Source organism: Marmota marmota, unplaced genomic scaffold (genome assembly GCF_001458135.2).
Source record: "Marmota marmota marmota unplaced genomic scaffold, marMar, whole genome shotgun sequence".
NCBI classification, from domain to species: domain Eukaryota; kingdom Metazoa; phylum Chordata; class Mammalia; order Rodentia; family Sciuridae; genus Marmota; species Marmota marmota.
In genome coordinates, this window is record NW_025999891.1 from 5,076,876 (window position 1) to 5,103,585 (window position 26,710).

General features: G+C 45.3%; 1 protein-coding gene across 1 annotated transcript; it reads left to right on the forward strand.

The window, feature by feature from the left end:
* Window positions 1-17,977: 17,977 nt before the first annotated feature.
* Window positions 17,978-26,067, forward strand: LOC107155153 (protein unc-45 homolog B-like; the record flags this gene model as incomplete). The annotated part of the gene is given in 7 exon segments (XM_015500945.2): window positions 17,978-18,170; window positions 21,194-21,365; window positions 23,552-23,852; window positions 24,543-24,637; window positions 24,809-24,950; window positions 25,536-25,676; window positions 26,008-26,067. Coding segments are annotated over 7 exon segments (1,104 nt in total), but the record flags the coding sequence as incomplete, so codon positions are not given.
* Window positions 26,068-26,710: the final 643 nt, after the last annotated feature.

A 26,710-nucleotide genomic window follows, 5' to 3' on the forward strand; every position in this document is an offset into this window, starting at 1 on the left:
GTCAGAGGCTGCCAAACATACCTGAGATACAAATCTGAGCCATAGGATATCTTTGAGCTTCTCCTTTGTCTGGAAAATGGGGTAATTGTATTCATCTCCTGAGGGTCTTGTGAGCACTCAGCACCAACACATAGAAAACATCTAGAAAGCTGCCTAGCTTGTTAGTTTTCTCTCCTTTCCTTTTCCCGCTTAAGGCAGATTGCTTTTGTAGATGGCTAATCTCATCTCTGGAGTGTTGGTTTGTACCAGTTTGCCTGCTAAAAGGGGCCCTTAGCTTCAGATTCTAGAGCCCCCTGGGGACCCACGGATGCTGATACTTGGAAATCAAGATCAAGTCCTTGTTTCCTTGGTGTTGAAGATTAAACACCCAAGAAACCCCAGGGCAAGCATAGAAAACAAGTTTTATTTAAGGAACAGAACAGAAATAGTAGATTATTCCAGAGAGGAGCCAGGACCCAGAGCTGGTGTCTGGGGTGGGGGGGGACATGGGGGGATGCGGAGGGTGTCTTGCCCCCTTTATAGATCTCAGTTTTCTTCCCTCTCCCAATTCCTGTCTTCCCTACGTGACCAAAAGGCAGGGATATCTCTCCCTATCCTCCATACCTGCCCCAAAGGCAGGAAATGAGCGCCCAGGTTGTGCTCATTAGCAACTCCTTGTGTTGGGAGGATGGATTCCCCAGGGGTGTTGGTAAAAGGTTGAGAGGGGGGAAGTGCTCTGGAGGTGTTAGCCTCCCATTTCCTTTTCTTTGATAATTAGCCCCAGATCATTCATCATCTATGCTCACCGCTTGTCCTTTACCCCTCTCCTCCGGACCACTGATGTGTTGACGGTAACTTGAGTGGTGGTCTCATCTTGATCCATCCTGGGGCTCAGGCAGTGGGATGTGTTTCCAGACCACATGCACTTTAATAGTGGAACCTTCTCAACTAAAAAGGAAAGGCCAGGGGTGATAAACAGCTAAGAATGAGAAGGCAGGGAACAAGGGGCTGGGCCTTTGAAGTTATTGTTGTTAATAGAGTGTCCTCTGTGTCCACTGGCTGGTAAGTTCTCCCCCTCTTTCCTTCTGATGATTGTCCTGAAATGCCTACAGGAGTCTGGGACCCTTCCACTCTGGTGGGGATTTGAAGATAAGCTCAGCCCATTTAGCATCTACGGAGCACATATGCTCAACAGAATCTGCTATGTTCTAACAGATGGCTGGTCACACACCATGAAACAACTTTAGAATAATTATGATATAATAATGAAATTTGCTAAGAGAATTGATCTTAAGTGTTCTCAACACACACACACACACACAGGGTAACTGTATGAGGTGATGGATGTGTTAATCAGCTTCTTAGTGGTAATCATTTCACAATGAATATGTGTATCAAGACATCATGGTGGCGTACTATAGGGATACTGCTACATCGATGTTCATTGCAGCACAATTCACAATAGCTAGACTGTGGAACCAACCTAGATGCCCTTCAATAGATGAATGGATAAAAAAATGTGGCATTTATACACAATGGAGTATTACTCAGCACTAAAAAATGACAAAATCATGGCATTTGCAGGGAAACGGATGGCATTAGAGCAGATTATGCTAAGTGAAGCTAGCCAATCCCTAAAAAACAAATGCCAAATGTCTTCTTTGATATAAGGAGAGCAACTAAAAACAGAGCAGGGAGGAAGAGCATGAGAAAAAGACTAACATTAAACAGGGACGAGAGGTGGGAGGGAAAGGGAGAGAGAGGGGAAATTGCATGGAAATGGAAGGAGACCCTCATTGTTATACAAAATTACATATAAGAGGATGTGAGGGGAAAGGGAAAAAAAATCAAGGGAGACAAATGAATTACAGTAGATGGGATAGAGAGAGAAGATGGGAGGGGAGGGGAGGGGGGATAGTAGAGGACAGGAAAGATAGCAGAATACAACAGTCACTAGTATGGCAATATGTAAAAACGTGGATGTGTAACCAATGCGATTTTGCAATCTGTATACGGGGTAAAAAATGAGAGTTCATAACCCACTTGAATCAAATGTATGAAATATGATATGTCAAGAGCTTTGTAATGTTTTGAACAACCAATAAAAAAAAAAGACTTCATGGTGGCTATCTTAAATATGTGTGATTTGTAATTGTCACTAATACCTCAATAAAGTTGGAAAAATAGTCAAGGGGGAAAAAAACAGCACATTTCTTTTCACAGAGGGTCCCATGGCAATAAGCCCTAGATTGGGAGGTACCTCCCCTTGCAAACCTGTATTACCTGCAACTGTTTTTATCCCTGGCAATAGCTGGGACCACCTGGAGGGAGGGGCTTAAAAAGCTGATGCCTGGCCCCACCCAACACCAATTAAATGAGAATCTGTAGGTAGGACCTTGGGCATGAAATGTTTTAAAAGACCCCTTGTGATTCTTTTTCTCATTTCATATTTTTCTTAGCCTTTTCCAAATAATTAAGACATTAGATACCAAACAGACACAGAGGCCAACTGAGGAACACTGTATTTTTAAATAGTGTTGTAAATATTCAAAAACAGGTGAGGCAAAATCTGGTCTTGAAACACATACAAACACACCAAAATCAAAGATGGGAGTCTCACACTTAGAGTACTGTATTTTCTCAAGAGCAAAACTGTTCTTGACATAAAATACTATACTGGAAATAAGCCCCAAACAAATTTTGTAAATAGAAAGATTTTTTACAAATTTTTTTTTTTTTGGTTCATTTTTGGTGGCACTGGGGATTGAACCCAGGGCCTTAGCATGTGCTAGTCAAGTGCTTTGCCAACTGAACTATATACCTAGCCTGTAAATAGGAAGTTTGGGGGGTTTTAATTAATTAATTAATTATTAGTACTGGGGATTAAACTCAGGAGCACTTGACCACTGAGCCACACCCCCACCCTATTTTGTATTATTTTTTTCAGAGACAGGGTCTCACTGTGTTGCTTAGTGCCTTGCTTTTTGCTGAGGCTGACTTTGAACTCACAATCCTCCTGCCTCAGCCTCCCAAGCCACTGAGATTATAGGCCTGTGCCACCACATCCAGCTGAGGAAGATTTTCAAGATCAGAATTTACATAATATAAAAACATCTGTCACAATGTATCCCACTGTCTCATTTGCCGTTATGAGAATCCGGGGGTGATTTAAGGTGAAAAAAAGAATTTGATAATGAAAGCATTATTTTATCCTGCAACCATAAGGCACATTATGAAACCATGATCTTCTTCCTAAAAATCCTCTCTTCTGTGTGCAATTAGGGCTGACCATTTTACTTCAAAATACTGTAGTTCATTTCATCTAAATAACTTTAGGCCAATAAAACAATAAACCATTCTTTTCAGCAATAAACAGAAATATCAGTACAAGTAAAATCTGAATATTTAGCCATTTAAATTGATACTAAGTTGTTTACTTATATCCATATAAATCTAAATAAAATCAATATAAACTTATGTCTATTATATAATTATTTCTGAAGCAATTTTTTTTTTTTTTGGTGGTGGTGGTGGTGCTAGGGATTGAACCCAGGACCTTGTACATGTGAGGCAAGCACTCTACCAATTGAGTTATATCCGCAGCCCCTGAAGGAATTATTAAAGAAGTTTATTTTATATTTTTATCAACAACATTCTATTCAATTCCATATAATATTAAATATAATTTTGGTGATTCTGTTTCACACATGCCAGATATGTACAGGGATATGAGATTTGAGTTAGAAGAGTTATTTCTATTGAAAGAATTCAGGGCTGGGCTTTAACTCAGAGGTAGAGCACTTGCCCAGCATGTGCAGGGCCCTAGGTTATATTACATCTCTAGCACTGCATAAAAAATAGGGAAAAAAATAAAAGATTTGGTGTATAAATTTGGTCTCCTGAGAAGTGAGCAGGGTTCATAAAATCACCTTTAGTGTGATTAGCCACATCACAAGATTTATCACAGAGCATTCTGAAGGTTCTTACATGCCCTATAAATAAAATACTGTGCCTCTTGCCTGTCAAAATTGAGTGCACCAACAGTAGATTCACAGCGGTGTGCAGAGGCCAGCTCACACCAAACCCCATGGGCTGATTGTTAAACATTCAGGAAATTTAGCTGGCCGTGGTAGTGCACACCTGCAATCCCAGCGAATAGGAAGGATGAGGGAGGAAGATCTCAAGTTTGAGATCAGCCTGGGCAACTTAGCAAGACCTTATCTCCCCATTAACTGAAAAGGGCTGGGGACACAGCTCAGTGGTGGAGTGCTTTCCTAGCATGCATGAGGCCCCAGTTTCAATCCCCAGTGAAACACAAATTCAGGAACTGAAGCAGATTGTTAAGCCATAGTAAGAGTTTTTTAGAGCACATACCTTCCCCCCAACCAGGTTAGCAGCACACCATCATCTACGATAGCATTTGTGATTTACCTACAACACTCATATTTTGAAAAGCACTTTCTTCCAACCTCTAACATGCCTGAAACTTTGCGTGGGTACACACTCAGCTAAGGTAGGCCCACATGACAAAGGCCCAAGCATCCCTCTCCCTCCACAGCAGTGTCACTTGCAACTGACAACTTCCCCTGGTCCCTAGGACACCCATTAAGAGAGGTTTTCTCAATGAATGTATGCCTATTCACTTGGAGCATGGATATTTGTCTTGTGACCAAATACTTCTTAGTGTATTTTTCTTTGTAATAAGTGAACAGAGGGCTGGAGTTGTGGCTCAGCGGTAAAGCGCTTGCCTAGCACATGTGAGGCACTGAGTTTGATCCTCAGCACTGCATAAAAGTAAATAACCAAAATAAAGGTATTGTGTCCATCTACAACTAAAAAAGGCCAACAAGGAACTCCAGGAGGCTGCACCAAGATTACCCACACTCTCCCAGAAATGCCAGGAACAAAGGGGCCACAGGACTCAGTTTTCTGGTGCTGTCAGTTTTCCCATCTGCATGGACAGATACTCAGAGATTATGGAATGGACATCTCATTGTCTCTACAGAGGGTGGCCATGTCTTCTGTAGTCAGTGCCTCCGTGGTTCCCCCAAGAATGCTAACACTTGCCAACTTGTAGGAAGTAGGCTAACCACAAATGGTACCATCCCATTTATATATGAAGTGTCAGAGTTGCTCAAGAGAGGCGGATGGACAGACAGCCCAGCTGGACCCTTCACATAGTAACTGCCTCCAATTTTCTAGGCTCAAAAAGACTGTTTCAAAACCAACAGCTGAGATGTAAACTTCTCTTTTGCTTCCAATCTCCTTAGATGCTTTCGTTATCTTCAATTGTACACTCTGGAGCTAGACCAGGGGCCCTCCCCACCTGGCTCTGTATCTCTGCTCCTCCGGGGTGGTTTTGGGGTGGTTTCATTCCAGAGTAGGAGAGAGGGGGTCAGGCACATTGCAGTTGAAAATCGTGATTCTGGCCTTTCTGGGCCTACATGTTTGCCAAGAAACTTCCCTGTTTGGAATACTCGCCACAACTCTCCCAGGTGCATGAGCTTCCCAGGTACTAGTCAGTGGAGCAGTCTGTCTACCACCCAGTAACCAAACCAGACAGGGTCCCCTCTGCCCAAGGGTTCCAGGTGCAGGAGTGACCCCCTGGAGAGCCCAACCACTGGACTTTTATTTTTTCCCCCCTTGAGCATCAGAGATGATTCTGCCTGCCCCTCTTCATTGATCTGCAGTGTTCTCTGCAAATAAGAACCTCTGCAGGGTGATCCCTGTTTCCAAAGAACAAAAGGTACAAAAAGACTTGCCTTCTTCTGGGCAGCTGGGCTGTGATCCTCTGGGCTTTTGACTGCTCTATAGGTTTGGTTGGCAGAGCACGGTGGTGGCCCTTTCTCTGCAAGGGGCTGATGACAAATACTACTTGACAGCAGTCCAGGAGATGTAGTGCTGTTAGTGTCCTTCTCAGAGCCCTAATGTGACCTGTGGAGTGCCCGTCCCATCCTGTCAGCTCACCGACTGTTTTCAGGAACCTCACCAGTGCTCCAACTTTCTCCACCTGGCACGGGACATTTGAGGTCAACAGGGCAGGCACGCATTTGGATGTCCTCTCTTTTCTGATAAAATCTGTCCTGTGATGGCCACCAGCCCTCTAGCTCTCAGTTCTTACTGCCTATGTCTGCCCAAGCATAGGCACCAGGAGGTGGCAGCAGTAACTGTGCCCTTCCATGTTTTGCCCAAGTCACTGACACCCCTGTTTCAAAGACGTTGGCCCACTGGCCCTGGCCTTCACTCGGCTTCTCACCCTCCCCCACAAGTTGACACTTATTTCAGAAGCTGCTCTTCTGGGCAGCTGGGCTGTGATTCTTTGGGCTTTTGACTGCTCTATAGGTTTGGATGGCAGAGCACAGTGGTGGCTCTCTCTCTGCAAGGGGCTGATGACAACCTCTACTCCATAGGTGTGTGGGATCCTGGGGTTCTCTGGGAGGCAAAAAGGTGACCCAGAGTGATCCTGAGGCACAGGGTCAGGGTGGTCAGTAGGGAAGAGACCTCACGTGCTGCACGGGCCAGCCTCTGCTGTCACACCTCCTTCCTCAAGCCAAACCAACAGCCTTTGCATGTGAAACACCTTCCTGGTGGGAAATGGACCCTTCTAGCTTTGCAAGCAATAACCGAGCTGCAGGGCACTCTCCTGAAGGAGCCAGGACTCGGTGCAGAGTTCACTTTAGGTGGGGCTACAGGAGTGCCCCTCCCCATGTGAAAGAAAAAGGTTTCTTTCCTCACTCTGACTTCTCAGCCGCCTGGCTCTCACTTCTTGTTAGTTTGAAAGAGAGGATTGTCCTGATGGAGTTGAAGAGGGTAGGAGCTTCTGTGCTCATCACAGAGATGTGCTGCGTGCCTGTCCCACCCCCCCACCCCTGACATCATGGCCCTGAAGTCCCCTCTGGGCTTCATGGAAGTGCTCTTGTTAGGTTGTAGTGACACCAGACTTCAAGGGCTAAGGCAACGGTGAAGCTGTCAACCCAGAGTTGTGGTGACACCCATTTAAATTTTTCTTTGTATTTTTATTTTTAAAGACAATTTACGTGATGAATTATAAAAGTTGCATTACTTCATCCTAAATTAAATTGGGAAAAAATGGGTTTAGTTTCTACTAATGAGAAACTGCAGATTAGGAAAAGACTGATGTGGGAAAAGAAATTCCTTTCCCCAGTGTATATAGTTCAGCTCTTTCTTTGTTACATTTAAACTGTATCCATGGACATCAGTCTGTTTTGGACTCCTCTGCTAGTGTTAAAGATGTAAATAAGGGCTGGGGATGTGGCTCAAGCGGTAGCGCACATGCATGGCATGCGTGTGGCCTGGGTTCGATCCTCAGCACCACATACAAACAAAGATGTTGTGTCCGCCGAAAACTAAAAATAAATATTAAAATTCTCTCTCTTTAAAAAAAAAGATGTAAATAAAACTATTAATTTGGAGGCTGGGATTGTGGTTTAGTGGTACAGTGCTCGTCTAGCACGTGTGAGGCACTGGGATCGATCCTCAGCACCACATAAAAAATAAATAAATAAAATAAAGGCATTGTGTCCATCTACAACTAAAAAAATAAAAAATTATAATTTGGACCAAAAAAAATATGACAATAAATATGGAGGAAAAGGTTCACTCACACATTGCTGGTGGGACTGCAAAATAGTGCAACCACTCTGGAAAGCAGTATGGAGGAAAAAAAAAACTTGGGATGGAACCACCATTTGACCCAGTTATCCCTCTCTTCAGTCTATACCCAAAGGACTTAATATCAGCAAACTACAGTGACTTGGCCACATTAATGTTGATAGCAGCTCAATTTACAATAGCTAAGCTATGGAACCAACCTAGGTGCCCTTCAACCTAGGTGAATGGATAAGTAAAATGTGGTATATACACAATGGACTATTACTCAGCCATAAAGAAAAATGAAATTATGGCATTTGCTGGGAAAGGGATGGAACTGGAGACTATCATGCTAAGTGAAGTAAACCAATCCCCCAAAACCCAAACACTGAATGTTCTCTCTAATATGTGGATGCTAACACACAGTGGGTGGGGAGAATAAAAGTTCATTGGATTAGACAAAGGGGGATAAAGGGAAGGAAGGGGGGATGGGAATAGGAGAAACAGTAGAATGAATTGGACATAACTTTCCTATGTTCATATGTGAATACATGAACAGTGAAACCCTACATCATGTACAACCACAAGAATGGGATCCTAAGTTATACCCCATGTATGTATAATATGTCAAAATATACTCTACTGTCATGTATATCTAAACAGAAAGATCCCAGGCAACTCTGCTCACCAGGGGTCAACCCTTTGAGAACCATTGAAATAAAGCAAAGAGATAACAATTTGTATAATTCTTTGTGTTTCCTATTGCGTTGACTAACAGGTTAAGAAAAAGAGACATATGCATGTATATGTCAAAATACATTCTACTGTCATGTATATCTAAAAAGAACAAATAAAAATTTTAAAAATAAATGGGAAATAGCATTTGCCTTTCTAAAATTATGCAAGGTAGTTTTACTTAATACTTACAGTACCCTTAATATTACCTCATTTTATGGATGAGAAAACTGAAGTTCAGAAATGTTGGATGAAATGCTCAGAGTTTTACAATGAAATGAATCTGGGACTCAAATACAAGTTTGTCTAACTCCAAAATGTAGATTCCTTTTGTTACACTTTGCTTCTTACTAACAGTGTTTGGCCATAATAACTGCATAAGCCCAGGTCTTCCATTTTAACCAACTTAATGTATTTTTTTCCAGAAATTCAGTTGAACAAACAGAATTCAGTCCATTGGTCTAGACCAAGATTTTGTGGTTCTTTGAGCCTCGTTTTCCTCCTATTACCCACCTTGAAGTCTCATGGTGAGAAATTCAGACAACACACTTAATCCACTTGGCAATGGCAAGGGTTAGGCACACAACACTTGACGGCAGTGTCACCGTCCAATAGCTGTTTGCTCCTCTTCCTTAATGCCATCACTAATTTAAGTGACTCAGAAAATATGTTCCTCTCCTCCTCTGTGTCAGCCACATTAACCAGAACTTATTCTGAACATGTGTTTGAGCTGTCTGTACGTCTCCTATTGGTGCCTATTCTATTGAAGAGTACTGTGAATAGCAAATAACATGTAAGATGCACAGAATCAGTTAGCTAGGAAGTAAATATTTATTGAGCATCTACAATGTGCTAAGCCTGGGGATAGAGTCATGAGGCAGAATCCTTCTTGAAAGGATCTTACACAATAGTTCTTAACATCCAGGGCCTCAAGCGAGCTAGGCAAGCACTCTACCACAGGAGCTGCATCCCCAGCCCTGCACAATCATTCTTACTGCTTTTTTTGAGGTGGCAGGGATTACACCCCCCCCACACACACTGCTTTCATAAAACCCCTAGCACTGCCTTTCCAATACTGCTCTGCTTTGCTGTTTTAGATTCTGTTTTCATTATGTCATCTGGGAGTCAGTGAATTGGCCGGGAACTTGAAAACCTGTGTTTGGACTCCCAGCAGCTCAGTTACCACCCAAATGGACTTGCTGGTATCAGTAGCAAAGTGCTCCTGGCCTTATCACCTAAGGTGCATGTGGCTGGCTGCCACTCACTCCCAAGGCAGCAGAAGTTGGATTATTGTAGCAACTTCCTAACTGATCTCCTGACTTCAATCCTTGTACCCCCTAATAGTTTATTTTTAACCATGGCTGTCAGAGTGACTTTCAGTAATTGGGAATTGAACCCACAGGATGATTCTTTTAGTATGAATGAGTCAGATCATGTCACTCCCTTGTTCATAGCCCCCTCTTGTTTCCTTATCTCTCCGACAAAATTCAACACTCTTAAAATGGTCTACAAGCTGCACTTGAGTCCCTGTGACCTCGCATATCGTTTGAAGAGTACTCTGGTTACCACTGTTTACTGTGAAGTCCTTGCTTCCCCGAAAGCTGAAGTATAACACAAGAGAAGCATGCCCAAGTGAGCATAGAGTGGACAGTGGAAGGCTTTATTAAAAGAAAGCAGAAAAGACACCCCCACACACACCTCAGAAAGAAGGGGACCCAAAAGGCAAAATCCGTGGAAAGGGGAGGTCTTCTTCCTTTTATATCTAAGTTCTTCTTTTCTCCTCCCACATTCCTGTTCTGTATTCCCCTCTATCCTGATGTGATGGGGGATATAGGTGGGAAGGCCAAAAGGTGGGAAACAGGTGGGCCAGTGGGGCAGGGCTGAGTGATCTGGGCAGGAAGTCCTAGGGTGGTTTGATTAACATCTCCCTGTTCTGCTGGGAGCTGCTTCATTAACAGGGGTCTGGGGCCTTGGGGACATTAACATTTCTGTAGTTCTGGTGAAGTTCTGGTTTGCCAGGCTTAGATGGGACTCCATTTTCTTTACTAGACTCTGGATTAGACCCGATTTACCTAACTACACTAACTACCTATCTTTAAATCTGGCTTCATTCCCCCCCCCCCCTCTAATCTTAGGAACTCCTTACTGCTGTAAGGAAATGGGACGATGATGATCCTCTGGCTTCTTCAAGCTGGAAGGGGGCGGCGTGCAGCAAGCAGATTGGAGTTCCCCTTTTAAAAATCGGGTCCAGGTTAGAAGTCCGATTGAGAAGCAACAGGCTAGAGGGCCATTTGAGTGATGGGTGGTCTATAAGAGAAACAAGAAGTTATTAGTCCTGGAATAAGGTTAATGCAACAATAAATGCCACAGCATAGGAATATGCCAGTGAGTCTGATGACGGCGACAGAGACTAACAATGTTTCCCACCAGGAGGTACCAGAGAACCAGGAGCTAAGAAATTGTTCCGGTGACAAGGTTGGCGAGGACATGGCTTCTACCTGAGCGTGTAAATCTTTAAGGGTATTAGTCAACGTTGCCAGAATTATCTCGAGATGTAAACACAGCATTCAGTTTTAAGAATGGCACAAGGTCTGCCTTGGGCTGTAGTGAGGACATCTAAGGCTATCCGGTTTGGAAGATGGCCTTCCTCATAAGTGTTACTTCAGTGATAGGGAGAGAGATGCTTTCCTCAACCTCATGGAGGGCAGTGTGGTATAATTGTTTAAGGTTTCCATGTGCCACATAATAAACAGTGAAGCTAGATGATCATACCCACCAACACAGACTGTCCCCATCTATGTTTGAGACTGGGGAGGTTTGCTGGCTGTTCTACATTTGGAGTCCATCTCCCTTGCATCCAGGGATACTCAACAATAATACATCTCCCTATGCAGCCTGGAGAAAAGCCAGGGCCATAAGTTAGTTTCATATACCCATTGAGTTCCATTGGGTGCTGGCCAAGTAATTCTAGGTCTAGAGAGCCAGACCGTTCCAAACTCATCATCGGCTTGTAAAACCACAATTTGTTGGCATAGTGACTCTGGGGTCCATCCTAATTCTCGAGTAGCATTAGGCCACTTGTCATAGGTATGGTTTCGTTGTTCCCAACAGATCGGGGCTTCTTGGTTTAAATGCCCAATAGTGGGAGTGAGCCATAAGTCTCCGTCCCAAATCTGATAGTAACCATCCTTATACCTGTGACATGTTGACGGTGGAAGGGGAGAATTAGATGGGCCTACATGGGATTTAACAGTGGTAGAAGTCTGAAGGTTGGTCTGTTCTAAATTGAAAATCTTTCCATGACCTGGTTGTGATAAAGTTTCATTTATAGGCCATAAATGAACATTGGGATGAGAGGCATTTTGTAAAGAAGATCTTTCTTCCTTTTTGTTCTAACATTAGGGGTCGTACATTTACCCAATCATTTCCTTGTAAGTGGGGGATACCCACCAATGCAGTCCAGGAGTGCTGGAAAGGGGTAATAGTTCACATATCCAGCAATTATCTTTCTGTAACCTAGTGGCATATTGTTGGGCCCACATCAGAAAAGAGTTAGTCTCAGTGGATCTGCCTATAGTCATAAAGAAAGAGAGAAGGAAAAGTTTACACATCACCATTGTCTCTGTGGAAGAGATATTTTAGGTCCTCTATTACAGTATAGGAGTATCCTTCCTCAGTTCCTTGGGGAAGAGAATTAGTTTTCTCTACCCTTCCTGCACAATGGAGATGGTATCTTGATGGCTAAGGCTTTGGATATTTCCTGAGTGACAGCTGCCTTGAAAGCTGCTCTATTGTCACTCTGTAGGCTTCAAGGCAACCCACATTGTGGGATTATTTCCTGTAATCCTTAGCTAGGGTTTGGCCAAACAGGTGAGGGCTATCTCTAAATCCTTGGGGTAATACTGTCCAGGTTAATTAAGATCCACTATCTGGTTCCTCAAAGGCAAATAGATATGGCAATTAGGAGTCTAAAGGTATACAGAAAAAGGCATCTTTTAAATCCAACATAGTAAACCAAGCAGTGGCTGCTGGAATCTCAGATAACAGAGTATACGGATTAGGAACCATAATCCACAAGGCGAGAGGAACAATTGCTTCGGTTAATTATTCTGAGGTCCTGGACTAGGCACCATTCCCCATTGGGTTTTTGAATTCCTAAAATGGATGTGTTACATGGGCTGTTGCAGGGCACTAAAAGTTTCTGTCCTTTGAAGTTCTGAAGGATCTTTAATAAGCCCCCCCCCCCCTTTTTTTGCCTCTGGTGTAGGGGACATTATCTCTGATGTGGAAAAACAGAGGGATATTTTAAGACTCTTTTGATTGGGACTGCACTTTTTGCCTGTCTGCTTTTGCCCTCAGTGGCCCCACTTCAGGGTTTATATTACATTCCAATAAAGGCAAACATAATGGTCCTTGTGGCCCCAAATTCATTGTAATGGACATCTGAAGTTTTGAAAGTAAGTCTCTTCCCAATAAAGGACATTCTGGGACAATCAGAAATGCATGAGAAAACATCATCCCGTCCCACTTACAACTCAGTGGGGGAGTAAACTTTCTGGTAATAGGCCATCCAGACACTCCTTGACCGGTACAACATTAGGGGAAAGAGGTCTGGGGTAAGAAGTGAGTACAGAAGAAGTGGTGCCAGTACCAAAGAGGAAGTCAACCTCTTGGCTCCCTAGGGAGAAGCATACCCGGGGCTCACAGATGGTGATACATACGGAGCCAGAATTGACCCTGGGCCCATCAGGCCTGTGTGGAGGAGTCAGGCTTCGAGGACCTACGTCCCTGGGGACAGTCACTCCTCCAGTGATTGCCTTGACACTTAGGGCAGGGCTTTGGGGGTGGTCGTTTTGCCCGTAGGCAATCCCGTTTGAAATGTCCTCCCTCTCCACAATGGAAACAAGTCCCTTTTGTGGATTGAGGAGCATTTCGTCTGCCTCCCTTTTCACCCTGGGAGCTGACTCCTCTAAGAGAGGATACCAGCGCTTAGGTCCTTTTTCTGTCTCTGCGCATTTTCTCCTTCTTTTCCTCTAAGTCTCTATTATAAAAAATGGAAGTAGCAAGTCGGAGGATGTCATCTAAAGATTGATCAGGGCCATATGCCCATTTTTGTAACTTCCTCCGAATGTCTGGGGCCGACTGAGTGATAAATTTGACCTTTAAAAGCAGTTGGCCCTCTGTGGACTCAGGATCCACGGTGGTGTGTTTTCTCATTGCCTCCCTGAGTTTCTCCATGAAAATAGCAGGGCTTTCCTGGGGGCCCTGAATAATTTCTGAAATCTTCAAATAGTTAATGGGCTTTTGCTTGATTCTCCTGAGGGACTCAAGGACCAACATTTGGAAATGTCTCATCTTCCAAGCATCCTGTTCATCATTTGGGTCCCAGTCAGGATCGTTTCTGGGAACTGCCTGTGCTCCAGATGGATAATTGGGTTTGCTCCTAGTCTGTGCCGCTGGGGCATGAGCAAGGTACAGGTCATCTCCAAACTGTTCAGCTGCTCTTAGGGCGGCTTCCTTCTCATTGGAAGTTAAAGTCTGGTTGAGTAATAGCATAATATCTTTCCAGGTGAAGTCAAACACCTGGCATAGGTTTTGAAATACCTCAATATATTTATCTGGATCCTCTGAAAATCTCCCTAAGTCTGTTTTTATCTGTCTTAGGTATTGAAGGGAGAAGGGGGTACGTACTTTGATTGGTCCAAATTCTCCTCCTGGCATCTCCGGGAAGAGTAATACATTTGATCTGACTATTATGTCAAATAGAGAGAGGCCAGGGTATGGGAGACAGGAGGGCCACTGCTGGACATCAGCAGGGGATGGAGATTTCATGGGTCCTCCCAATTCTTTCTCCTCAGTAGGTGACTCCTTAAGATTTTCTCTCTTCATGGCAGAGATCACAGCCAAGTCTACTTTACATTGTTGGCATAATTTGGGGTTTTCCCTTAGGGCAAAGAAAGCCTGCACATATGGTACCTCACACCATTTCCCTTCCCTTTTGCAAAATTTATCAAGCTGTAAAATTGTATTAAAATTGATACTTCCCTCTGGTGGCCAGGATTCTCCATCAGGGAGTTTGTATTGAGGCCAGGCCTGGCGGCAGAAGAAAATGAGGCGCTTTTTCTTGAGCGTCTGTGGGTCAAACTGATCCCAGTTTTTCAATATGCAGGTGAGTGGTGCACCTGGCACACTGGAGAGAGAAGCTCCCATCTGAGTGAGAAGAGAAAAAAAAAAACAGGATTCAGGCACCCGTGCAGGAGAAAACTGTTCCTATTAGGGACATCTCCCTAAGCTTGAGCTTCTTTATGGTCCAGAAAACTTATCTCTCATCTCACTTTGCCAAGGTTGTTTCTGGCCCCCTTTTGAGAAAGTGCTAGGGTCCCAGTTTGCCCTGTGCCAGAGACCCTCGGAGGATTCAGACTTAAATGCCTCCCTCTGGTAGCTTAAAGAGAACACAGCATATTTTAAGCATCGGAATGGTAATGGGGAAATTTTAAACAGACTAGTGAAACTTACCTATGCACACGATTCTGGGGCCGGCCCCAGTGGGGGATCCAGGGTCCTGAAGGAGGAGTGGCGTCAGAGAGACTGGAAGACAGGTTGCAAGTTATGAACAGCCTCCAGAAAAAATCTGCTGCCCCTAGAGGGGCCTTTATTTTTATACCTTTTTTACAGGTATTTTTTCAGGTAGTTAATGGATAGCCTCAAAGCCCAAAACTTCTTTGAGTTACATGATTTTCAAGAGTTACAATCTTTTCTGACATATATTGATTACCTAAGATATTGAGTACATTGTTTAAAATATTTTCCTGTAACCTTAGCCAATCATGATTAAGCTTTTACATTTTTACCTCAATCACTAGGTGCTAGACTACGCAACTAGACTATGGTGTCTCCTGACCTATTATTCACTTTTAACTTTAGCATACCTATAATTATTTCATTAACCTTTAACCTTAAAGCATATCTCTGATTATTGGAAAGCTTTCTTACTTCTAAACTAAAATCCCAATAAAACACACTTAAAATAGTGAAAGTCCATTACTTAAAAAGCCTACTACTCTGAAGTGCCTCTAAAATATATCTATATTAATCTTACATTATTTTATTTTTAGTTTCCAAGGTAATTTCCTTTTTTCATATGACCTATTTATCTGCTTTCTTAAAGAGTTTCCTTGATCCTTGGTCAAAGCACACCAATTCTTTTGTCTTTGTAATCTTTAACTAAAGGACAGGCTTTGCACCTCAACCCATTTGTCATTTATATTAACTGTGTTTTCCATTCTCATCATGAATTCCTGTGTAAGGCAAAGGAAGGGCTGTTGGTGGCGGGGAGTATATGTTGCACAGATTGAGGCTTTAGAATGGGGGGGATGGTGGGGGGGCTTAATGTAAATTGTTGTGCTTTTCACAATCTTTTTCCCATGAATTTCTTGAGGAATAACACTATTGTTTGTATCCTGAGAGACACTGAAACACACCTTGTGGCATGTCTTAATTATATCCTTAGTCTCCTCATTCTGGGAATTTTCCTGCAATCTCAGGCAACACGTACTTTTATTATTGACTGACATATGCCCTATTATCCATATCATGAGTATTATAAACAAAACACTTAACATTTCCTATGATTCTGGTTTCCAGATGGTGCAGCCCTGCCACAGCATCCCCCCTGCTGTGACCCTGTCAGACAGGGGGTGCAGGAATGCCTTCATCAGCATGAGGGGAACCTGGGCACCTTCTTACTAATCATCCCATGTCTCTCTTAGTCCTACAATCTTAATTGCTAGTGTTTCTGACCGGCAAAGGAAGGGGAGCATCCAGGAGAGAATGGATGCGTGGTTGAGAGTGGCCCACATAGAGGCAAAAGTAATTGGGGCTTTCCCTCAGTGCCATTCATCTACTGATCACCCTAGATACCCCTTAGGGCTGTTGGGAGGGGGTTCAAGAGAAAGGAACCAAACTCCTTCCTCTACCTCCATGCATCCAAGGCAGATGGGGACTAGGGACACTATGTACTCAATGCCAATTGCTGTCCTCCTCAGCTGTGGCAGAACCCAACATGCCTGCTCCATATCAAACAGGTGATTGAGAGCTGCTGACAGACCCAGCCTGATTACCTCTTAAAATTGGGAGCCATCTTGCCACAAAGACATGAAAAGCTAATTTCGGCTTTACTATAAATTACTGCAAATTCTGAACTAGCTTGGAATGCCTGCCTGTGCCTTGGAACTAACCCATGGCTGGCTTTCCCTGACCAGATAGCAACCCTCTCTGAAACTTTAGTGATGCCTCATAAATCTTGGCCTTCCCTAGCCAGATAACGAACCTCTCTGAGGCTCTAATGACCTTCATAAATTCTGATGTTGGGCCAGCAAAAATATAAACTAGCATTTGTGTTATGCTCGTCAGAATCCGTAAACCCTGAAAAACCAGCCTCTACCTTAGAGCAAAGCCTGTCCAAGGAAGGGGGCGTGACCCTTCTCCTAGGAATGACCCACAGAGCACTCCTAGGCACATTCCCACCCTGCTGAGTTGTTTATCTACAATAACAAGAGAGATCTGCGGAGCCAGGTGTCCCTGACTCAGTCAGGCTAGGTGAGGACCCATAACAACCCCCTAGCAACCACCAATCAGCTTGAGACTGGGAAAATACCTGGGATGCCAGATGACCCTCCCAGTAGTTTATGGTGGTTGATAATCCTGTTGGGAAACCATGTAGCTCAGCACTACTCCCCTCGTGTCTTAAACCAATCAGTTCAAATGAATCCCCCTCTGGTACTAATCAATCACCCTTACCCAACTTGTTCCCGCCAGTGAATGTGCTAATCATGTTTTAGAGTTGTTTTATGATTTTCCTGCGGTGTGTGATGACTTGCTAAGAGATGCTATGATATATGTGAAGTCCCTGCCTTCCCAAAGAGTGTATAAAACTGCTGCAAACCCTGGGCTCGGGCCTCTCAGCATCACCAGTTGCTGTGTGCATGTGGAGGACCGAGCTAGCTCGCAATAAATGCCTCTTTGCTGCTTACATCGATCTTGGTCTCTGGTGGTCTTCTGGGGGTCCCAAATTCGAGCATAACACCCCACTTTGTGTAACCTTCTGGGCTATAAAGCTGGGCTACAAGAAAGCTGAGGGGCTGTCTTGTTCCCACGGTTTTTGGGTAGGAGAGGCAGCCTGGCTGGTCGAAATAATAAGCTTGCTTTAATTTGATTTTAATTGGAGTCATTGGTCTTTTCTTTGCGACCTGGTCTAACACTGTCTCGGCTGAGAAAACTTTGACCCGAGTCTTGAAGAGTGGAGGCTGCCCTAGCTGCGTTTAAGTAGCCATTGGGTGCCCATGCCATCTTCCAGAAAGAGAGAAAGATGCACCTCAGACAGATGTGGGGTGCATGGGGAGGAGCTTACCTTGGTAGGATCTCAGTGGAATCTCCAATCTGTTACTGCTGTTTACCCTGACTAAGTGGCTAAGAACCCTGGGGGTGTTGATGAGGGATTTCTTTATTTTTGGGGGGTGTGATATAGACAACATTATAGTCTCCTAGGACATTCACACATCCAGAAAGTAGTAGATTTCATATTTCCAGAGTCCTTCTAGAAAGCTTCTACCATTCTTGATTTGATCTGAGACATTCTACTCCTTGCTATTGACCTCTATCCTCTTGTTCCTCAGACACCAAAAAGGACCTGAAGCAGATCACCAGTCACTTGCTTGACATGCTGGTCAGTAAGAAGGTGTCTGGCCAGGGCAGGGACCAGGCGCTGAACCTGCTCAATAAGAATGTTCCCAGGAAGGACCTCGCCATTCATGACAACTCCCGCACCATCTATGTGGTGGACAATGGTGAGGAGATGGGAGGGTCTGGGGCTCACATGGCCTTTTGGGTGGACACCAGGGCACTTGGCATGGAGCAGAAAGCAGGAGAGGTTTTCTAGCAGATGCTGACTAAATTCATCGGATCCAGGTTCACCTCTCCCCTTAACCGGCTTCTTTAATTGCTCAGGAATCATATCTGTGGCTTTCTAATCTGCTCTCATTCTCTCACGGGTTATATGACATAGAGAGTATGCCTGGTTCTAAAAGGTTCAAGTCAACCTCTCTGGGGGTGAAATTTATCTTTCAATATTTCACTTCTCTTGTTTGATTTTCATAGATCTCAGTGAAGTGCACATGCAGTTGCTTAGACCTTACAGATCACAAGTCGCTGTAGTGCTTGAGGCTGGCCCTCTATGCTATTTTCCCCCAGTTCTGGTCTTCTCTGCATATTTTTAAGTGGGACATCAGCAGTCACTTCTCTCTGCACTGGGATCTAGGGTCAACCACATGGACTATAGGGTGGGACAAGGTGGGGAGCAATGTTTTTTATTCTGTTCTTTTATTGAAGAGCACCAGAATGAATAGCATTCGGGTTACAATACAGTGGATTTAAAAATTCTGATACACTAATTCAAAGCTGCAGCGTTGAGCTCCATGTGTAATGCAAACTGGGGCAGAGCAAAGCTTCCCTTAGATCAAACCTGAAGTGAGCTCTTGGCCAGGGGAGGGGTGAAGACTGTCAAAGAGGTGTCTGGGGTTCTAATAGAAGAGGAATGAGGTGCTCAAGGCCCAGGCAGGATGGAAGCCAGGAGATGAGATTGGGGAGGTGATGGGAAGTGGAGCAGGTGTCTTTGGGAGCCAGGTTGGGTTGCTTCTTTGGGCCCCTTTCAGTCCTGCCAAGCACTTTTTTGTGTTTGGTTGTGACATAATAAATATATGTCATAAATAAACAGGTATAAAGAAATAAACAGGCATCGTGTGCACCTGTTTCCTAAACCAGTTGGAATCTTCAAAGTGATAAGTGTCCTCTTGTGCTAATGAGATGGCTAGTGGCTTGAGATCTGGATAGACTCAGGACAAGGAGCGCAGGTTGCCAGGGGAGCCAACTGTGTGATTAGAGGCTTGGGACTTTCTGTCCCATCCCTCAACTCCTATCCCACCTCTGACCTCTGCGAGGTGAGGGGAGAGGGCCAGAGGTGGAGTTAATCACTAATGACCAGTGACTTGATTGATCATGTCTACATCATGGAGCCCCCATATAAAAGGCTCTAACTGAAGGGTTCTGAGAGCTTCCAGCTTGGCGAAGACTTGGAGGTGCTGGGAGGGTAGTGCCCCTGGAGAGGGCTGGGGGGTGCCACACCCCTTCCCCAGACCTCCCCCTGTGTGTGTCTTCCATTTGGCTCTTCCTGATTGCAGCTTTCATAATAAAGCTGAAAATATAGTAGGCAAATTATTTTCCTGATGTCTGTGAGCTCTTCTAGTAAGTTTTAGAACTTAGGGAGGGGACTAAGTTATTTGTAGCCAGTTTGCACAGAAGTTGTGGGAAACCTGGAACAGCATCTGAAGTAGAGGCAGATCGTAGGCCTGAGCCCTCAGCCTCTGGGTCAGTGTTAACCCCAGGTAGAAAGTGTCCGAGTTGAACTGAGTTGTAGGACACCCAGCTCACATCAGATGTGAAGAACTAAGAGGAGTAATAGAGAGGACACTGAAGTTTTCCTTAAAGCGATAAAATACACAGAGCACAAAATTGCAGCTAAGTGTTTAAAATTCCTTCTTAACACTCAGAGTTTCATACTTCCCATATTTACCCTGTGTGTTCTTTCCACATCCATGTACCACCCAAGGGCTGGCCAACTCCCAGCCACCTCTAAAGCCTGACCCTGGGATCAAGCTGTCTGTTGTCTCAGAGGCAGCATAGCCTAGCGGTCAAAGGCGGGGATACTGTTTGACATCAGAGATCATGGGGAGAGCATCCTCTCTACATCTCTTGCCATGATTTTGGGTGACTGCCTTGGATTCTCTAAGTCTTGACTTTCTGCTCTGAAAGATCAGAATAATGATTCCTAACCAGGAGGTTTCAGTTAGGATAAAATCAGGCACACCTTGGCATACAGCAGATGCTCAAACTAACTTGCAAGTCTTCTTGAAGCTAATTGTCCCATCCGTGGTGTAACCACCCAGTATCATATCTTCCTTCGGTGTTGTATGTTGCTTTCCATACTGCTTTGAAGGCAGGACCTAAAGGTACACATTTAATCCTTCACTTATTCCACAACTACGTGACTATTAAACTAGTCTGATGGAGGAAGTCACTTAAGAATCTCTACCCAGGTGGGCACAGTGATGCACACCTGTATTTCCAGCACCTTGGGAGGCTGAGACAGGGGTGTCACGAGTTCCAAGCCAGCTTCAGCAACAGTGAGGTACTAAGCAACTCAGTGAGACCCTGTCTCTAAATAAAATACAAAATAGGGCTGGGGATGTGGCTCAGTGGTTGAGTACTTTTAAGTTCAATCCCTGGTACAAAAAAAAAAATCTCCACCCAAAGATAATAATAATAAGAAGAAATACAGTATTGCCTAAATATATAATGGACTTTATTGAGTGACAATTATGTCTCAGATGGGCACCAGGCTATTTCTGCTTATTATTTTCTTATTGAGTCCTCAAGCTCTATAAGGTAGGTAGTATTATGTCCATTTTCACAATTTAAGAAACTGTGGCCTAGAGAAAAGAGAAGGTAAAATAGTATGTGAGGAAGACTGCGTGTCTACTCACGGAATGTTAGCACGGGTAGAGTCCTCTGAGATCAACTCATCATGATTTTGAAAAGGTGAAAATGGAGGCCCACAGAGAATGGTGGATCACTCAAGGTAGGGGCAGAGCCAGGTGGAGGACCTGGGTCTCTTGTCCCCACTCCGGTGCCCTAGGCTCTCCTATCTAAAGGCAGGGTTGGAGCGAAGCTAGAGACAGCACATTGCTTAGTCAGGGGTATGTTCCTGAGGACAGAGCCCAGCAGGAATCTCACTCTTGCCCCTGTCCCCCTGCAGGCCTGAGGAAGATTCTGAAGGTAGTGGGGCAGGTTCCAGATCTGCCCTCCTGCCTGCCCCTGACCGACAACACCCGCATGCTGGCCTCCATCCTCATTAACAAGCTCTATGATGACCTGTGATGTGATCCGGAGCGTGATCATTTCCGAAAGATCTGTGAGGAGTATATCACGTGAGTCTCCTGGGTGGGTGGTTCTGGCTCAGAGTCTCTCTTGAAGTTACAATCCTAAGTTGGCCTGGGCTGCAGCCATCCAAAGGCTTGACCGGACTTCCAAGATGGCGCACTCACCTGATTGGCATGCTGGTGCTGGCTGTTGGTGGGAGGCCTCAGTTCCTCCCCATGTGGACTTCTCCACAGGCTGAAGAGTCCTCACCATGGCAGCTGCTTCCCTGAGTGATGATCCAGGGTAGAGCAGGGAGGAGGGCAGTGTCTCTCACACACCAGCCTCAGCAGCTGCACACCATCACTCGCACGTTCTAGTCATTAGGAGCAAGTGCTCAATCTGGCCTTGACCCAGATTCAGTCCCAGGTTGTCGATTCTGCAAATCTTGCCACAAAATTGATACAGGTGAATTGAAATAGGTGGAAATCATTATGTAGAGCCTATATCTAGATTATATTAATAAATATCATAATTGTGACATTATAGTATTATTATTATATATTGCATAATGATATTATATACTATATTAAAGTTTTTATAGGTATTCTACATCTGGGACAATGCCACAAGATGGGTTAAGGGAAGAGAATTACATTCCACCTTTGGAAGGGAGGGGTGTCAGTATATTTCTGGACACGGGTTGGGGACGTGGCTCCATGGTAGGGCGGCCTACCTAGTACGCATGAGGCCTTGGGTTCAATCCTCAGCACTGAAAACAAAAAACACTGGGCATATTTTAAACCCACCTCAGTCTCCTGTGGTTGGGAGGAACACCCATGGGCTGTTAGGCGGGAGGCCGGCTCTGGGGAGACTTTAAGAATGGGTGGCTTTAGAGACAGGTCGGGCCCTCTGAAGCTGAGTGTGCTGGGTCTTCTCCCTGCTGCTCCCTCATCTCAGATGCTCTATCTGGGTCTCGGTCTGTCCTTATGTGTCCTCTCCCTCCTCCTCCTACTGCCATGTGACCTTTGAACTGTTGCAGTGATTTTCCTGGTAAACTGCTCAGATTTCTGGGACATACCTGTGGCTCAGTCGTGGGGGTGTGGTCAGGAAGCCAGGACTGAGCCAGGTGAGGCTCAGGTGGTGAAGACGCTGCCTTTACTGTGCTTCTCCTTTCTCTCTTCCCAGGGTCTGCAAACTGTTTCTGTAAATGACCAGAGAAGAACAGACATATATTTCTCTTTTTAATTATTTTTAAAAAATATTATTATTACTATTATTATTTTTGTAGCACTGGAGATGAAACCCAGGGGGGGCTCTACCCATTAGTCTATATTTCCAGCCTGTTTTTATTTATTTTTTTTAATTTCCGTACAGCTAAGTCCCTGAGGCTGGTCTTGAACTTCCGTCCTCAGCCTCCCAAGTAGCTGGGATTATAGGCACTCACCTCCATGCCTGGCTTATCTATTGTTTTTTTTAATTTATTCTTTAATTATAGGTGGACACAATATTTTTATTTTAATTTTATGTGGTGCCTCACGCTTGCTAGGCGAGCACTCTATATCTCTGAGCCACAACCCCAGCCCTATCTATTAAAAAAAAAAAAAACCCTTTAAAATACAAAAATGCTTCTCTACCCCCTGGATCTGCCAGCCCCTGATCTCTCCTACGGCTTCTGCTGAACCCCGACTTTGGTTCTCTTAGAGCTCCTCACGGTGACCTTGGCTTTCCTACAGAGCTTCAGCTTTTCCCGCTCACTCCAGAGCCTCCCAGGAGATCCCAAGTTGAGTTCCACCCCCTCACTCGACAGAGGAAGGGGCTGAGATGTGATGCCAAGCCATCCAGTGCACGGGCACCTTGCTAGGTCCTCTGGCCCCTGTGGCCGTGGGTGCCATCTGTCCCTCCAGATGCTGTGCTGTGCTGTGGACTCTGGGCTGGAGGCCCAGTCCCTCACGCCAAGTTAAAATAGCTTTGCTGGTTGTCCAAACTCCAGAGTCTTCCCTGGCTGAGGCTTTGTGGTGGCTGCATTGCAGCCTGATGCCTCCGTCTACCCAGTGCAGCTTCCTTAGTATGACTTCTACTATCCTCAGTTTACCGATCAACAATCGGAAGCTCGAGAGGTTCAGCGAATTGCCCAATGTCACACAGCACATGAGCGGTAGAATCAGGATGCAAATCCAAATCTTTCTGCCTCCACATCTCACTCTTTCTATCCTCTTGAACCTGTTACCTTGACAATCCTCACTCTCTGTTTTAGGGGCAAGTTTGACCCCCAGGACATGGACAAGAATGTGAATGCCATTCAGACAGTGTCTGGGATCCTGCAGGGGCCCTTTGACCTGGGCAATCAGCTACTGGGAATGAAAGGCGTCATGGAGATGATGGTGGCGCTGTGTGGCTCAGAGCGCGAGGCTGACCAGCTGGTGGCCGTGGAGGCCCTCATCCACGCCTCCACCAAGCTCAGCCGCGCCACCTTCATCATCACCAATGGTGTGTCATTGCTCAAAAGCATCTACAAGACCACCAAGAATGAGAAGATCAAGATCCGCACACTGGTGGTGAGTAGGCTGGGCACCACCTGCCCAAGACCAGCCACCGTGCTGAGCATCGAGCACCCCAGGAGGAACGAGGGGTCTCTCCATTCTAGAGGAGAATGCAGAGCACCCCTATGGGCACCTGCAGAGCAAAGTGACATGGGGACAGAGCTTCAGAATGGCGGGCCCTGCATTTAGCCCTGGCCATGTTTTCCTTATGAGTTTTGTCCAGAAATCATTTTCAGAATGAACGCTAAAAAGCCAGTTTCCTCAACCAGCGTGTGTGTGGCAGTTAAGCCTGTTTCCTTTCTTCCATTTTCATTTTACTGAAATTACTTCCATGGGTCTCTTCTTTATCTTGTGAACAATTACACAAAAAATTGGAGTAATTTCTTATTCACATCAATTTTTTTTTTAAACTGATCTTTGCCTCTGATGTAGTGACTTTCTTTATATGGAAGATTTTTTTTCCTACAAGAGTTTAATTTTCCCTGGGTTACATTTTGCACATTTGAATTGGTCCCTCATATGACATGACTTTCCTGCAGTTTTTTGTGCCCTAACTAGGCTGCCCACTGCAGTTGAACATGGTTACCATCCTCTCATGAGGATTTTTCAAACTACCTGTGAGGTTTTCTGGCCACAGGGACTTATTAGAGCAAGGCCTGTCCCCAAACCATGTCCCTGATCCCGCATGTGTCTGCCCCTCCACAGGGCCTCTGCAAGCTCGGCTCTGCAGGGGGCACAGACTATGGTCTCAGGCAGTTTGCTGAAGGATCCACAGAGAAGCTGGCCAAGCAGTGTCGCAAGTAAGAGGGTCATTTCCAGCCCCTCCTCATGGGCTTCTGTGTAGGGCCCTCTGGGCTGCACTCCGGTGGGTGGGGAAAGGCCCCTCACCTGCTCTCCATCACCCTGAGGTCGCTTCACTCTTTACTGGAGCCCTGTCACCTTCCCCAGCAGCTCTCCCTCCCCACTTCCAGGTGGCTGTGCAATGCAGCCATAGACACCCGCACCCGGCGCTGGGCGGTGGAGGGCCTGGCCTACCTCACCCTGGATGCTGATGTGAAGGACGACTTTGTCCAGGACATCCCGGCTCTGCAGGCCATGTTTGAGCTGGCGAAGGCAAGTGTGGCCCTGACCTCCAACGTCGGGGAAGGTCTACCGGATTCAGGGCCTTCCAGCCCTCCTGTAAATCTGGTGGGCCATTTCCCTCTGTCCCTCATCTTACCTGGCTGAAAGTGAATCCACGTGCCTTCCAGGCAGAGGGAGTATTAACAGGAAGATGGCATATTTGCCCATGGCCATGAGTGAGGAGGTCCCGAGGGACTTGGGGCAGTGCCTCACTCCCTCTGGAAGTGCGGGAAGGATTTCCAGTAGAGCCAGAGCAGAGCTCCAGCTCCCACCCAAGTGCCCACTCCAGGTAGTGGGATGTGAGTGTGCTGGGCTTTTGAAAGGCACCAAGCAAGGTGCTGGGTGAGAAGCCACTGGCCTACTGTTGTGGTGCTGCTGGGGGTTCAGGAGGCATTTCTGCCACCCTCTAAGAGCAGAGCCGGTTCCCCTCCTGTGCCACCTGTACTTCTCCAAGCCGAGCCCCACCAGCCACACTCCTTCCAAGCCAATTTGCTCACCATGTCAGGGAGCTGTCTTGGAAGCAGAGTCCGGTTCCAAAGTTCCTTTCTGCCTTCCCCCCTAACCCGGTGTCTGCAGACCAGTGACAAGACCATTCTGTACTCAGTGGCCACCACACTGGTGAACTGCACCAACAGCTATGATGTCAAGGAGGTCATCCCCGAGCAGGTGCAGCTGGCCAAGTTCTCCAAGCAGCACGTGCCTGAGGAGCACCCCAAGGTGGGTACAGGATGCCCCTGGAGGGGGGACTGTGCCCCCAGACCTCCCAAACAGGTGGAATGGGAAAACCCGGGGTGCAGGCAGCTGTGTGGAATGTGTTTGGGAGGATTTGGGATAAAATACTGATCAATTGAGGATGATAATGGTAAGTTTCTCCACCAGATGGCCCTCATGCTTTTCCTTTGTTTTCTGTCTTGGGAGAAAAAACAAGTTTTAGAGTTTAATTTGACACAGAGCCTGGATGAACATGGTTTTCATATGTGGAATCTAGAGAGGACTAAAAGGGGAAAAGTAGGTGGGACCTCATGAAAATAGGAGAGAGACAAGTAAGGAGAAGAAGGGGGCCCCGAGGAAGGAGGAGGGGAGGGCAAGGGAAGGTCCTGGGGATTGATTTTATGTTGTTGATTTCATAGATATGAGACAGCTTTATATCATACTTCCAAGACTTATAAAGATTTGATTTTCTGGGATATCTGGATTTGGGGATGGGTGTTTATGAATAATGAGAGGAGGGATGGGGTCAGCATGAGCCCAGGTGTCACAAATCTCCTTGGGAGCCTAATACAAGAATATGATTTACATGTTATTTGCATATAAATACATACAGAAATATTCCCAGCCAATAAAATAATTTAGATTTTTTAAATGATCAAGGTGATAATCCTAGGTTGCAAGACTGTTGTAGGAAGATAGCAGGAAACAGTTTTATTTGGCTGCAGCCAGGTTCAGAGGGCACAGCTTTTGCTGTAATCAATTAATTCCCTGAACCCGAGTTCAGGTAGTTTTAGAATTTTATAACCAGAATGTAGGTGAACGGGCTCAGAAATTCACAGACTGCATAAGTTCACATAAAAGCAGCTTTTTCTTTCACTGTTCTGGGCAAGTTAACCCTTCAAGGACAACACCTGAGAAGGGGAGAACTTCTTCTCCCCTTTCTTTCCTCCCCCTGCCAGCTGTTACCATGGAGCCCAATTGGTAACATCTCTTATTTCAAAAACGTAGACATCTCTGTGAACTCAGCTCAAGGCCAGAGG